Here is a 15,589-nt window from a genome sequence, read left to right on the forward strand (position 1 = left end):
AGACCTGATACATATTTCCATCAACATACATTACAAGCAAATATTTTCTATAAACGAATAAACATTGTTAATAACTGAATGACTATTCAAATATAGGTGAGCATTACGCTATTGTATGTTGACACAAAAATACTTCTGAGGTAACATCAACTGAATTACATGATGACACACTCTGAAACACATCCACAATGACAATAACTATTATTACTTACGGAGTTATTAACGCACAGAAATACCACACAAGGAAAAACAGACTTTTGAGGAATAAACAAGCCAGGAAAACTCTGTATAACTCTGTTACTGGAGCTGCTGAGATGAAAACTCTCTGCGCATGCACCAGACAAGTCTGAACAAGTTGACGCGCACAGTGTTAAAACCGGTTAAAACGCCAAAGGCGAAGCTTGAATTTACGGGTATGTCCCTCTTTGGCTAATGTACTTTCAAGATGGAGGGGCAACATGGCGACCACCGTTAGATCCCATTACCTTATGTATTTTCAATGGCATATTATAAACTTACGAGAATACTTTATTACTTGAAAGAAGTAAATATACATTAATGAGCACATATATTTTTGAAAGAACTAAGTGTTTTTAGCTAAGAATAGACTAAAAAAGTTACACAGTGTAGCTTTAATCACGATTAATTACAGAAAAAAGTGCGATTAATTAGTTAATTTTTTTTAATCGATGCCCAGCACTAATATATATATATATATATATATATATATATATATATATATATATATATATATATATATATATATATATATATATATATATATATATATATATATATATATATATATATATATATATATATATATATCCTGTATATATCTTGTATCTTGTACATATAATGTTCTCTAGAAAATCTCTATTTTTTCAACTCTCTCCCCTCTCAGAGTCAGGCCATGCGGATAGTGCGGACGGTCGGTCAGGCGTTTGAGGTTTGCCATAAGCTGAGTCTGCAGCATGCTGAGCAGAATGCAGATGAGCAGCCAGACGGCCCTGCAGACGGCCAAAGCGATCAGTCTGGAGAAGAGACCAGCCCTGAAGGTGAGACCATGCAATGGCATCAGAGCGTTAATGCTTTTAAACACGTCATCATAGAATAAATCAAATCTGTGGAGCTGTGAGTACAGCATCTCTGTGATATATTTTATGTGATGTGTAAAGGTTGATCGTTGTTGTATAACTAATTTCATCATATTCTTAAAATGCTGCTGTTGTTTACAGGTCGTCAGCTGACAGGGATGGAGCAGGGAATGGATGAAGTCACTGAAATGGAGTCTCATTCCACAAAGCTCATTGAGGAGGCTATGGATGACATTCTTCAGAACCTGTCAGAGCTCAGCATGGTGAAACCTGGACAAGCCCATCAGGTGAGATCGATTTGGAGTGTGAGCACGACTGAGTATTTTTAGCAGAAGAGAAGCTCTTGCATCATTTCTACCCGCAGACGTCTGTCGAGTATCGCTCGTCAGCTGTTTATAAATAAAGAAGAAACCCCTTTCCCCTCCTCTCTCTTCTGTTTTAGCTCTTTATCTAAACCTTGCTCCTCCTTTGGGGTATTGAGTTATACTGTTATGGTGCCCCAGGCCTGCATACTATTTCCAAAATCTTTATCTGACTAACCACTTATCACTGTTTGAAGTGGAAATAATAACATACAGCCTTAGTGAGACAAGGATTTTGTGTGCTGGAGTGAAATTAGCTAGTAATGCACACACATCCTCTATTATTTAGGTTTAAACCCCACTCGTTCAGCAAATCTCATTCTATTTTATTCTTATTAATTCATGTGATGAATTTTCATCAGTCATCATTACTCCAGTCTTCAGTGTCACATGATCCTTCAGAAATCAATATGCTGATTTGGTGCTCAACAAACATTTATTTTTATTATTAATGCTGAAAACAGGTGTGCTGCTTAATATTTTTGTGGAAACTACAATACATTTTTTTCAGAATTCTTAAGTATTAATTTCTTTCAAAACAATATCTGGCTTACCCCACACTTTTGAACTGTATTCTGTGTATTTTTAAAGTAAATGAAAGCAAAACCAACATGAATTAAAGGCATTTAAACAAATTATTACAACACAGATTACCATGATATATAAATACTTTTTTAATTTTAAATCAGGGGTGCCAACTTGTCACCTTTCGGCGAAATTTGCTGTTTTCGGCAATCCGAGAGATCTGTTGAGTTTTTAAAAATGGAGGGGGGTTGCCAGGGCAGAGTCATGGTGAATGACATCAACAGACTACTCATTCACAAAAACGTTTCATTTGCATGCGTTTGTAAGCCTTGCGGTGTAAAAAACAAGTGATTTTAAGCCTTTCAATCGCAGTCAGCAGTGAAACACGACTCTTTTTTTTTTGTCCAATTGCTTGTAATTACTTTCTTATTCTTATTTCATCGCTAACTGTTTACTTGTCTTCCGTGAGCTTGAGTTGTATTTATTTAGGCTATAAGTTTATATGGTTTTAAAAATGTTGATATCATAAAATCCTTATTTAAAGAAAAAATAACCATATCATGATAAATAGCCTATCATTATCGTTTAAAGAAATGTTATGGTAAACTTTCAATATTTCAGTAATATGTCAAGCTTGGAACTGATAATTAGCCTGACATGACCAACTTTCATTTTGATTTAAAGTTGTTGGTGTTATTTTCACTACTAACATTACTATTTTGCCAACGAATGTAACTTTACTATCATAACCACGGCATAATAAAAACGCTTTTTGTGTACTTTTTCTCACAAAAGATATTCTGTGATACTCTGATTTGAAATTAACACCAACCTGTCAAATGCGGGTAAATGCGTTTTTATTTGTACATTACTATAGTAATGAGATTTTGGGTTAGGGGATGTTTAATCGTTGTTAAAAACAAACAACAACAAAAAAGGTCATTCAGGATGATTTGGCTGCAGTTCCTGTTCAGAAGTTCATACCGTGTATTATACAAGAGAACCAAAAGGATTATTAAATAAGGTCAAAGTTATTTATTAAATAAGATCAAACTAAAAATTATTTGATGTTTGATAACTCTCTGCTGTTCCCAGTGCAGATAGCCTGAAAGCAGATAATGCATTCATACATTTTACATGTATTCATTTAGCAGCAGTCCATTCATAATGCATTCATATGTTCCTTGTCTACCAAACATCAAAGATCCAGTGGTGTTCCATTAGCTTTGTAGCTGACGTTCATGACAAATTCATCTACTGGAGGATGAATGAAGACAGAATGGGAACATTCATTGTTGCAGCTTCTTTCTTTCTTTCTTTCTTTCTTTTTCTTTCTTTCTTTCTTTCTTTCTTTCTTTCTTTCTTTCTTTCTTTCTTTCTTTCTTTCTTTCTTTCTTTCTTTCTTTCTTTCTTTCTTTCTTTCTTTCTTTCTTTTTAATGTAGTAGCTAACTGGTATCACTTTGCCATCCTGCTTATGGAAGATATTCCTGTGCACAAAGAGATGATTGACATTAAAAGACCTTTTCATATTGGCAGTCTTGCTTACTTTTGCACATGTGCTGCTACCTCCATCCTCTGTCTCTCATCCCACTGATATACCCCTGAAATTAAACCTCCAGCTCCTTCTAGTGGTTAACATTAGATGTTGCACAGAAAGAGTAATTGTGTTGTTTCCTTTGCTGCTTTCAAATTGAGTTAAGATGTATTATGTGTGTTATATAATGTATAACGTTTTCTGTGAGGGTACGGATCAGGGGTGGGGACAGATCAGGTGGGGATCATTAGTTGAGAAAGTTTTTATGTTCAAATCCCTAGAGCCATGTCTTTTCCTCAGTCCCTTTTATGACAGACAGGGTAAAAGCTCCTTTGAGAAAATTTTCACACACTTTCTGTGTGTGTGTGTGTGTGTGTGTGTGTGTGTGTGTGTGTGTGTGTCCATCCCAGTGGGGACTTTAACCTGAATGCACACAGACTCATGGGGGCTTGTGTCACTGTGGGGACCTAAATTGAGGTCCCCATGAGGAAACGAGCATATGAATCATACAGAATGAGTTTTTTCAAGGATGGTAATAGTAATTTTTGATCTTGAGGGTTAATTTTTGTGTCCCCATGATGAAAAAGCGTATAAATCATACAGCTTTTTGAGAGTGTAAAAGTGCAGAAAGCTGATGAGCGATAAAAAAATTGACAGCCAATCAGAATTCATCCTGCTTTAAAGAGCTTGCGCATTTAAAACGACAGACGACAAAACTGCAGAAAGCGCTTAGAATAAACAGTAAAAATCTTTATAGTTATCGTTCTTGGTGTGAATGGGCCTTTAGGGTTAGTTTTGTTTTAGTTTTTTTTTTGTTACCTAAAACTAGACTAAAATCCCAGATATTTTAGTCAACTAAAATGTGACTAAACAAAAACAGGATAGGTTGACTAAAGGTAAAAAAAAAAAAACAATAAATATATATATATATATACATATACATTATACATATATACATATATACATTTAACAGATTACTTAAACAAAGTTTAAAAATAGCTGACATAATTAACACTTATGCAAAATGCAAAAGTTGATGTTTCACCTGGAAAAAATGATTCAGGAAGCAAATAATGTGTCTTATTCTTATTTTCCATCTCTCAGTCTTTACAAGACCTGGAGGGTGTATCTCTCTACACGCTATCCCCCAGCAGCCCTCGCTCTCCTACTCTCACACCTTTGGCCACCCAACACCACCTGCAGTTACTTCAACAACAGCTGCTACAGCAGCAACAACAAACACAGATCGCTGTAGCACAGGTAAGATGTCGATTCTACCCTTTTACACTAGAAGGCGCTACAACACCATAGAAAATGCAGCAGTTGATTTCATATTTTCAGGTAGTTTCACAATCATTTGCTCTCCACCCATAGAACTGATTTTCTCCACAACCCTATTAATTTCTCTCTATTGAAATTATTTCTGATAGCCTTTGTTAAAAAGCTCTTACATACCCTATAAGCCCAAATCATTCACCATAACCAGAGGAAGCAAAGATAAATATAGAGAAGGAGACAGAACACAAAGCTGATAGAGGCAATCACCGTCTTTATGCTTTCACGTGTTCATTTATTGAGTCATTTTTGTCATTCTGTCCCCGACTAATGATATTTGTTCTCATTTGGGATACTGTATAAGGTTCAGATGATGTTATAGTCATGATGTACTGTGAGAGAGAGAGAGGAAGCTGATGTGCTCTCAGCTCTGATTTAGCACAGTCATGCTACTGCATAGCAATAGCTTGGAAAAGGAGATTGATATACATTCACCGCCCACCCAGAGAAAAATTAAATTGCTCAGAGGTTCCTCTTTTATAGGTATCAGCCTTGTCTCCAATGTTTCTCCTGAAATTCCTTAGAAAATGTCTTAACAACTGAGACTAAATGAATGTGAATAGCAGTTTATTTTTAAATCTTAATTAAATCTTAACTAAAAATCTTAATCTAAAACATAATAAAAATATTTCTTATTTTAATTAATTACCTTTACAAATGCCATTTTTATTTAAGAATCAGGCTACTCGTGTTCTTGGACAAACTGCATAATGGAAGTGTGATGTCCAGACCTGAAAAAGTCTTGAAAATTAATAATTAATAATTAATAAAAAGTCTGTTTGCTCTCCATTTATCTCGTTGCTATTAGGGGAAACTGAGATATTAAAGAGATCTTGTTTTCTTTTCTATGAGCTGAACCTCCCAAACATCTACACAAACGATGACGCCAACAAAATAAAGGTCTCTTTCATTATACAGGAAACCACTTTAGATTCCTTATCAAATCAAAAAATGATTGATTAATAGTGTTTAGTTGACAACACAAATTAGAAGTATAGAATCAACTCTATAGGACTGGGATTACCTGATTTAAGATTTGTTTCACTCACCATAATCCTCAGATCATATCCTACTTGTAAGTCATCATATCTTTCAGTAAGACTGTCGTGATTTCCTATAGCCTTGACCGAGTGTGTCCCTGCTCTAGGTGCAGCTCCTAAAGGATCAGCTGGCCGCGGAGACAGCTGCCCGCATGGAGGCACAGGCCAGAACTCACCAGCTGCTGCTGCAGAACCGAGACCTACTGCAACATACAGCCCTACTGGTGAAACACCTCAGCCAACTGGAGATCAGAGTCAGTGAAGCCACACAGAGTAAGACACACATGTGCAAACACAACACTTCTCATAATCCTGAAAGGAGTCACTTCCATAAAGCCCTGCAAATTATGTCTTGCTACACTCTAAATCAAATGACATTTTTGAATATTTTGCAATAAACAAAAAATATACTGTGTTTTAAATTGTTAATTTTATCAACGGCCAAGGCTCATTGATGCACGTGGGGAGAGAAGGCTGGCCCGTGTGGTCCGATCAAACAGATGAGCTTCTGTAGCTCAAATTGCTCAAGAAGTTAATGCTGGTTCTGATAGAAAGGTGTCAGAATACACAGTGCATCGCAGTTTGTTGTGTATGGGGCTGCATAGCCGCAGACCAGTCAGGGTGCCCATGCTGACCCCTGTCCACCGCCGAAAGTACTAACAATGGGGAAGTGATCATCAGAACTGGACCACAGAGCAATGGAAGAAGGTGGCCTGGTCTGATGAATCATGTTTTCCATGTGGATGGCCGGTGCGTGTGTGTCGCTTACCTGGGTGGGGAATACATGGCCCCAGGATGCACTATGCGAAGAAGGCAAGTGTGATGCTTTGGGCAATGTTCTGCTGGGAAACATTGGGTCCAGCCATCCATGTGGATGTTACTTTGACACGTACCACCTACCTAAGCATTGTTGCAGACCATGTTCACCCTTTCATGGAAACGGTATTCCCTGGTGGCTGTGGCCTCTTTCAGCAGGATAATGCGCCCTGCCACAAAGCAAAAATTTATCAGGAATGGTTTGAGGAGCACAAAGTATTGCTCTAGTGGAGTCCATGCTTCGACTGGTCAGGGCTCTTTTGGCAGCAAAAGGGGGACCAACACAATATATATATATAATATTTTTTTTATTTAATTTTTTATTATTTCATATTTCATATTATTACTGTAGTTTTTAAGAGACTTCTCTTAAAATCATGAATAAAGCTTATCGGTTACACTTTATTATAAGGTGTCGTAGTTACAGTGTAATTATATATTTAAGTATTGAGTATTATTAATTAACAGCATGTACTTACTATAAGGTTAGGGTAGGAATAGGGTTTGGTTGAGGGTTAGTTGCATGTAATTATGCATAATTTACTTTTATTACTATGGCAAGTACATGTAACATGATGTAACATGGACACTGTAAAATAATGTGTTACTAGCTTATCTACCCCAAATATTTGAAGGGAAGTGTAAATTAATGAGAAATTAAATACATGTTTTTTTATGTTTTTGACAGGCTGGAATGTTATTGAGTTGGTTGGTGTACACTAAGCCAGTGGTTCTCAAACTTGTTATACCAAGTACCACCTCAGAAAATATTTGGCTCTCCAAGTACCACCTTAATTACCAATATTAAAATACAGTGGCGTAGTAGGCCTAACTTTTCAGCCCCAGCTCTGCAGTTAAAAAACTAGGCAGTTTATTCCTAATTCCTAAAGAATCTGTATTGTTGTCAGCCACTTTAACATTGTAAATACACAGTTTGTACATTAACACTGCACTGTGCTTACATACAGGTAAATAAAATAATTAAATAAAGATTATTAATTACATTTAATTAGTGAGTCCTCTGCGTACCACTGGAGGCAGCCTGAGTGCCATTAGTGGTACTCGTACCACACTTTGAGAACCACTGCACTAAACTATTTCAGAGTTTAGTGCAGGAGTTTATTTGGTTTGATTCTTCAGCACTGGGCTCCTTGCCGACTTTCACTTTGAGAGAGGGAAAGAGAGTGTGTGTATGCAACTATGCATAAGCTTATGCTTGGTGCAGTGGTGGTGGTGGTGTACTGGCTAGTTGCTGTCCTCTCATTTAGAGAGTCACAATTGTGCCCCTGAGTGTCTGCCATTAAAGGGCTACTGTACAGCCAGTCTCCCAAAAGCAGATTTTCCAGTAATAAGCTTCATTTACAAGGGTTCAAAACATTCAGTATTACATCCCCTCTTATTTTTGACTATTTCAGGTTGGCTATTTAGATGTTTTCTTTTTGCCTCAAATTTGAATTTCTCTCTTCTAGAAGAAGAATCAACATGGAGTAGTGTCGCCACTCGTTCTCTCTCTCTCAACCTAAAGAACCTCTACACTCCTCACTCAGACCAGCCCGTCACCTCCACTCCAGCAGGACAGCCAGAAAACCCTCCCGTCTCCTCCCATGCTGAGTCCTACCTCAATCTGCTCAACCTGCATGGTGCTCCCACCATTACAGCCAATAGGAATCCAGAAAGTGCAAGAAGTGACGCTGGAGTGGATGCAGCGAGAAAGGACGTTGCTAAGCTAGAAACTCGGAATTCAACGGCACTTGATGAGAGGTAAAGACACAAGACCGTAGCGTTTCAAATTTAAATGGACACACACATATGGAATGATTAGTTTTAGTCTGGCATACAAAAAAATATATATATTCAGTTCAAAAGTTTGAATTTTTTGAAAGAATGAATAACTTTTATTTAAAAATTTAGCTTTGACATCACAGGAATAAATTACACTTTAACATTTTACTAATATTTCACAATATTACAGTTTTTACTGTATTTTGGTCAAATGGTGAGTATAAGCATAAATGGACACACACATGTGGATTAATTAGTTTTAGTCTGGCATAGAAAAATTTGCTAATATATATATATATATATATATATATATATATATATATATATATATATATATATATATATATATATATATATATATATATATATATATATATATATATATATATATATATATATATATATATAATATATATATATATATGCAAGATGGTGAGAATAGGAGATTTCTTTCAAAAGCATAACCAGAAAGGCAATGTTAGAGCACTTTTGATTGTGTTGAAAGTTTCCTTTTTGTTAGCCAGTCCAATTGCTCCTTTCCGATCTGTAATTTAAACATACTGTTGGTTAGATCTGAAATTTGAGCTGCAACATCTGGACAAAATAATCAGACAGTGTGTCAGTTTTTGGAACAGAGTAGAGCAGCACCAAAACAAACCCAGAAATACAACAGAAAAAGTCAGTGAGATTCAGGCAATATGGGTCTCAGACTCTCCAAAAAGTTGAAAACGATTAAGCAGATGTTTATGTTTGTGAAGATTTGACTTTTTACCACATTTGGCTGGTGTTTGGGTTTTCTAAAACTAGTTCACATAATCCCACCTCCTCTCTGACCTCCTCCTTTCCTGTCTCCTCCCTCTCCTCACTCCATACACAGACAGCAGACCTGTTGGAATGGATATTGGTTGTGAGCAATGTAAACAAATCTAATGAAAGTGCATTAGCAATCTTTCCACTCTGACTTCTGGCAGACAGGTTTCCTTGAACAGTAATGGAAAATTTCTGACCTTTGTTTGGGTACTGCACATTCATTGCTCTCTGTGCGTGGTTAGCACATACGGTAAACAGTTGTTGAGCTCTGCAGCACACACTTACACTCAAACACATTTCTTCTCTATCGCTTCTTAGAGATGTTTTGCTGCTTTGATTAGCTGTCTTGGTTAGTTGTTTGTCTTAGATGTCTCTATTTTCCATAGCAAAATGAATGAAAGAGTGTGAATGTGCCTTTTTGTGCTTGTATACGCTTGCTTGTCAATTTGTGTGTGTGTGTCTATAAATTTATTCAAGAGTATGTGTGCGTCTGTCTGGGAGAGTGATTTATTTCACAATTATCAGTGCCCCTGTGGATAGCTACAGTCTCTCTCACACATAAAACATTAATTTTCACACTTTATTAGAGCAATTTAGAGCTTGCAGAAAACCACACACACAATACACACACCTACTGATTTGTTTATATACACTCACTGACAACACACTCGCAGTTCCAGGGAAAGACTCGAAATGATGCACACAGTCACTCTGACACACACTCACATCGTGAACGATTTGATGTGAAAATACATAAATTAGCATGGCTAAGGAAAGTTCTGGGTGACTTCTGTTTTCTTGTTCAGCCTGCCAAGCACTGAATCCAACTGCATTTTATTAAAGCAAAGAATAATGGCCTCTGGCTAAACTTGTTTTGAAAGACAAGACTCATAGCATTTACCAAAATGAGCTTGGATACAGACAGGCAACACTAGACGTGGGCTGTACCTTATATTCACAAATGAACTAGCAAGACACAGGTGGATTTAATCAGGGCATATGCAGGAAATACTTGTGGCTGTGTTCAGAAAGGAATGCTAATGTACTGCTTACTATATATACTGTGCAGTATATGCAACTACCATAAATCTTTCAATGTAAAACGCTACATCATTGTCAAATGAGCTCAATGAAAAAAAAACATTCTCTTTACTGGTTAATCTTTTACTTTGAAAAATATATACTACTTATATTTACTACTGTCTCTTTCTAATATCTCCCAGAATTACTTTGTAGATATACAGTAAATAAACATTAAGTTATTGTAGATATTCAGGTTAAGGCGACAAAATTAATGCAGACAAATGCAAGCTGTCTTTGATTTAGTCTCTGATTTCTAAACTGAAATATTGGCTTAATCCCATTGTGGCTACAGTCTAAACAATGCTGGGTTAAAAATAACCCAAGTTGGGTTGAAAATGGACTAACCCAGCATTTGGGTTGTTTTAACCCAGCGGTTGGGTTAAATGTTTGCTTAAAACAACCCAATTGCTGTGTTAAAACAACCCAATTGCTTGGTTAGTCCATTTTCAACCCAACTTGGGTTATTTTTAACCCAGCATTTTTTAGAGTGTGGTTGTAGCAATCAGGTTAATATGTTAAAGGTGAACTATGTAGGATTTTTGCAGTAAAATATCCAGAAACCACTAGGCCAGTGTTATATATTTTGTTCAGTTGGGTACTTAGAATATCCCAAATGTTTCCAACTATTTGTAAATCGTGAGAAATTGCTATTTTAAACAAGGAACCGGGACGTGTGAGCTATGGGTGTGAGGGAGTCGCCTGTCGATTGCGTCATATCTGCGTCACCCTCGGTTTCCGGTTTTATTCAGTGAAACACTTTACTCTCACTGCAGTGTGAACTAAGTGTCATAGCAGCCGCCGAGCAAACGTCATAACTTCCTTTTCAACACACTCAGATATATCTAATACGATAAACAGAGTTGCGTTACATCATACTCATGACTGGAAAAGAGGAAGTGGCGCCGGCAACCGTGTCATAATAAAAGTCCTGCCGGCGACTATGCCATAATAACAGTCCCGCTCTTCAATCGCTCCTGCGGCCTTGCTCAGCTCCACAACACTCGGTCCTGCTCTGCTTCAGACTACAGTAATGTTAATAATCGCATCCATGAACATGATTTCTGCCCGAGTCCTATCCTGACTGTTTTCCACCGGCTGTGAGGTGAAGACCACATGTCCCGAGATTCTGCGTCATCAAACTACGCCTTTGTTTTGAACAGGCGACCTCTAGTGGACGGAAAAGTTACATAGTGTAGCTTTAACATGCCACTTTCATAATTAGAAAATGAATGCTGTCCAGTTTTTGGGGTTTTTAAGATTTTATTTAGTAAAACTTTTTACGTTTATTCAGCAATGACATTAATTTGATCAAAAGTGACAGTAAAGACATTTATAATGTTACAAAGGCTTTCTGTTTTAATAAATGCTGGTCTTTTCTCTTTCGGTTCATCATGAAATCCTGAAAAAAATTTATCGTGGTTTCCAAAAAAAACGAACAAAAAAAAACACAAAATCAGCATGTTGCAATGATTTGTGACACTGAAGTAATGGCTCCTGAAAATTCAGCTTTACCATCATAGGAATATTACATTTTAAAAACTTATTTTTTAATTATAATATTATGTCACCATTAACATTAAAAACGTTTGAATTAAACTATATTACATATAGACAGAGAGAGATGAATGAATGACTTAAATATGAGAGCAGAGTATTCAGTTCATTTAATTTGCTGGACAGTATTCAGTCTTTGAGTTTTATTTAGAGTATACTCTAAAACTCTGCTGCATCAAAGTCACAAATAACGAGGAACTAGAGCCACACTATAGAATCTGTCAGACAGGACTTCAGTGTGTCATGTCAAGTGTGCGTCTGCTGGAGCTCAGTGTGTGTCCAGCAGTGACTCCTCACTATGACTGTGGTTTTATGCACCTGCCCATCATTTGTTCATTTATCTGTCACTCCTGGTGTTAATGTCCGTGTGAACTCCTCTGCTGGAGTTAGAATCTGTCCATCCCTCCAGTGCCAGTCATAAGTGCCATGTCTTTTATTTCTTTATTGCTTTGAAACCCCTTTCGTCTTGCTCCCCTCTGTTCATGTCTGTGCTGTTCTTTCATCCCTCTCTACATGTGTCGTTGCTTATTTATTATCTGTCCATCCAAAAACTGTCTCTGCTGATTTTTTAGATGAATTCAGCGCTGTGGGCCACTGCAGTGCACACTAAGTCAGTTTTCATGGCCTTGTGATCTTGAGCTTGTTTGTGTGTCTATTTGTGTGTCTGTGTTAATGCGAGGAGGGATGAATGCATGGATGGATTTAATGTCATGGATTAGTTTATCTGCTGTTGTATTGATCGTTTATAATCTCCACTCGCTGCTTGGTTACTGCTACTGAGACTATTCACAAGTGTGTTGTGGGGGGGGGGGGGCTCAAGGCTGGAATACGCTAAATGACTTTTGCCCCAATTTTCAGCCTGGACAAGTCAATGTTAGTTGGCGAAAGTCAGAGCCAGTCTGCAGATTTTCAGCAGTCAGAGCTGACAGATCACATAATGTATGAAGGGCACAGACAGCTTCAGGCTTTGATTCCATTCAGTAGGAGGGGCCAGTTTTAGAATACATATAGTTTTCATTTGTCATGCATCTCCTAGCAGTGAGGTTTGTTGTGTTTGGAATAACTTGAATGTCTGGTGTGATCTTCAGTCATTTGCTGTATGATGCCCACCCAGTTTTTCCTCTGTAACCATTCACAAAGTTGGCAAGTATATGATGCCTAGTGTCTTAAAATCTGTTCAGATTTTAAAAGTCATGTACTGTATTCCAGCCTTTAGGTAAAAAAATTGTCTGAGCTAGATAAGGCAAAGTCGCTCTTTAGGGACATTTGTGGAAGTCTTCAGTTTAGAAAGCAAATAATGTGTTTGTTTTTGTGTTAGGGTTATGTATAGGATAAACACGGGCTTCTGTGTGTGTGTGTGTGTGTGTGTGTGTGTGTGTGTGTGTGTGTGTGTGTGTGTGTGTGTGTGTGTGTGTGTGTGTGTGTGTGTGTGTGTGTGTGTGTGTGTGTGTGTGTGTGTGTGTGTGTGTGTGTGTGTGTGTGTGTGTGTGTGTGTGTGTGTGTGTGTGTGTGTGTGTGTGTGTGTGTGTGTGTGTGTGTGTGTGTGTGTGTGTGTGTGTGTGTGTGTGTCTACATTGGGGAACATCCCCTCAAGAAAAACAAGAATAACTCTACTAAATGTCTTCCTGAAAATGTAGAGATACAGAAAGACGATGTAAGAGTTAATTCATTGGCTACTGAATAGATTAAGTCATTAGCTCATTATAAAAGTAGTAGACGTTAATGGTAAGGGAATTGGGCCTTATACAGTGAAAGTCATTGCAATGTTGCAGTGGGAGTCAGATCGGATGATTTTCTAGATGATTTTCTAAGGTGTTAGGTGAAGAGGTTTTTTTCGTGTGTGCGTGAAAGGGAGAGAGACTTATTTTTGTTTTTCTCTGCTCAGGTGCACGTGTGAGGAGCCTCCCCTTCTGATTATCCACTTCCTCCTGTAACAGCCTTCTTCCTTCTCTCTAATATCCTTCTAACCCTCTCTGATACCCTCTATCCATCTCATACCCTTACCTGACCTCTCTTCCTTTGTCTGAAATTGCTGATTTCTGTTTCCACTCCTCTCTTCTCTTCTCCACTTTACCAACCTCCTGTGAGTATAACTGTAATTGTACTTTCTTTAATTACATTGGCATGCTGAACGGATGATGAATTATGAGTACAGGGGTGCACGTGTACTTAGATGTCCAGAATGATGGATTTACTTTGCGTGTGTTTGTCCTGGTACACCTTATGTTGTGAGGACCAAATGTTCCCCTCCAAGATAGTAATGGCAGACAATTTTCGACATTATGTGGACTTTTTCTTTTGTCCCCATGAGGAACACAGCGTGTGTGTGCGTGTGTGTGTGGACTGGTAATCCCTACGTTATGGGGACAAAATGTCCCCACAAAGATGGCAATATCCGAAATCCTCATCCTTGTGGGGACATTTTTAGGTCCCCATGAGGAAAACATCTTATAAATCAGACTAAATGATGTTTTTTGATAATGTAAAAATGGTTTAGGGGCAGGGGCAGTGTAGGGGGATAGAATATACGGTATGTACGGTATAAAAACCATTACGCCTATGGAAAGTCCCCATAAAACATGAAAACCCAACATGTGTGTGTGTGTGTGTGTGTGTGTGTGCGTGTGTGTGTGTGTGTGTGTGTGTGTGTGTGTGTGTGTGTGTGTGTGTGTGTGTGTGTGTGTGTGTGTGTGTGTGTGTGTGTGATTACTCCCACAAGGAAAACAGTACTGATTGGACCTTCATTATGTGGGCCCAAAGTTCTTGTAATTACAAACTAAATAAACATGCTAAATTATATTATTCATAAAAATATAATTCATTGACTTCCGCTGAACAGAGTTGAAGCTTTCGTAGGCCCGCACACGGCGCTGACATCTTGGGACCGAGTCTGCGCAGTAGCGATCTCGGGACCGGAGTTGCGCAGTAGAGAGCAGGAAGTTGAGGCGCGATTATCAAAAGTCCGCCCACACTCTCACAGATGCAGAACAATTCATTATGTTGGTGTGAAATAAACAGTTATAGAAATGTAGAATTTAAAGCTAAAGCTCAAATCTCCTCCCCAAAATCCCCCCCCCCCCCCCCCCCAGAGTTGTCATGAAGGGCAAAATTTGCCGTATAGACCAAAACCACAGTTTGTACCAGGCTGTAAACATGTTTTTTTCTGCTGTAAAGTTGGGCATTTTAACATGGGCTCAAGAGAGATTCTGCTCCCTTCTGGAGCCTGTCTCTAGCGGCCAGTCGATGAATTGCAGTTTAAGTCACTTTTGTATTGGCTTCAAGAGAAACTGGGGGAGGTTGTCCATACTGGATGTACCATACTAAATACTGTCTTAAAGGGGGGGTATCATGCTATTTCATGCATTCTGAGTTTTTTTTAATTCACCAAAACTATTCGCAAAGTTTACGATTAAATTTGAAATCACCAATGAAATGTGACAACTGTCTTATAAATTTAGTTTCTAAACGCTCGAATCATGACAAAAAAAGGCTGGACCAAGCTATTGCGCAGTCTTAAGTGCGCGTCTGACTGTTTCTATAGGAACCGGAGCCTCTAACGGCACTTTACCAATCTGCGAATGGCTCTTATTTAGAAGGTGAGACTTATTCTATTCTAGGATTATGAATGCACCGTCTTTCTATATAAAGTC

At 37.9% G+C, this 15,589-nt stretch overlaps 1 protein-coding gene across 2 annotated transcripts in view; it reads left to right on the top strand.

Annotated features, from left to right (window-relative positions):
- The window catches only part of LOC307125697 (carboxyl-terminal PDZ ligand of neuronal nitric oxide synthase protein), a 60,084-nt gene that overhangs the window by 39,641 nt on the left and 4,854 nt on the right, over positions 1–15,589 (top strand). Inside the window, exons 6-11 of one of the 2 annotated variants that reach the window (XR_013816410.1) lie at positions 905–1,058; positions 1,239–1,384; positions 4,624–4,779; positions 6,002–6,167; positions 8,180–8,471; positions 13,825–14,022. Coding sequence is in view for 1 of the 2 variants with exons in the window: in XM_079815762.1 (XP_079671888.1) it covers positions 905–1,058; positions 1,239–1,384; positions 4,624–4,779; positions 6,002–6,167; positions 8,180–8,471 (914 nt within the window). In the remaining variant the exon portion in view is untranslated. The remainder of the gene's footprint in view (positions 1–904; positions 1,059–1,238; positions 1,385–4,623; positions 4,780–6,001; positions 6,168–8,179; positions 8,472–13,824; positions 14,023–15,589) is intronic. The other variant, XM_079815762.1, reaches the window with a different exon arrangement.

The sequence above is a fragment of the Gobio gobio genome (genome assembly GCF_949357685.1).
Source record: "Gobio gobio genome assembly, chromosome: 4".
Classification (NCBI taxonomy): domain Eukaryota; kingdom Metazoa; phylum Chordata; class Actinopteri; order Cypriniformes; family Gobionidae; genus Gobio; species Gobio gobio.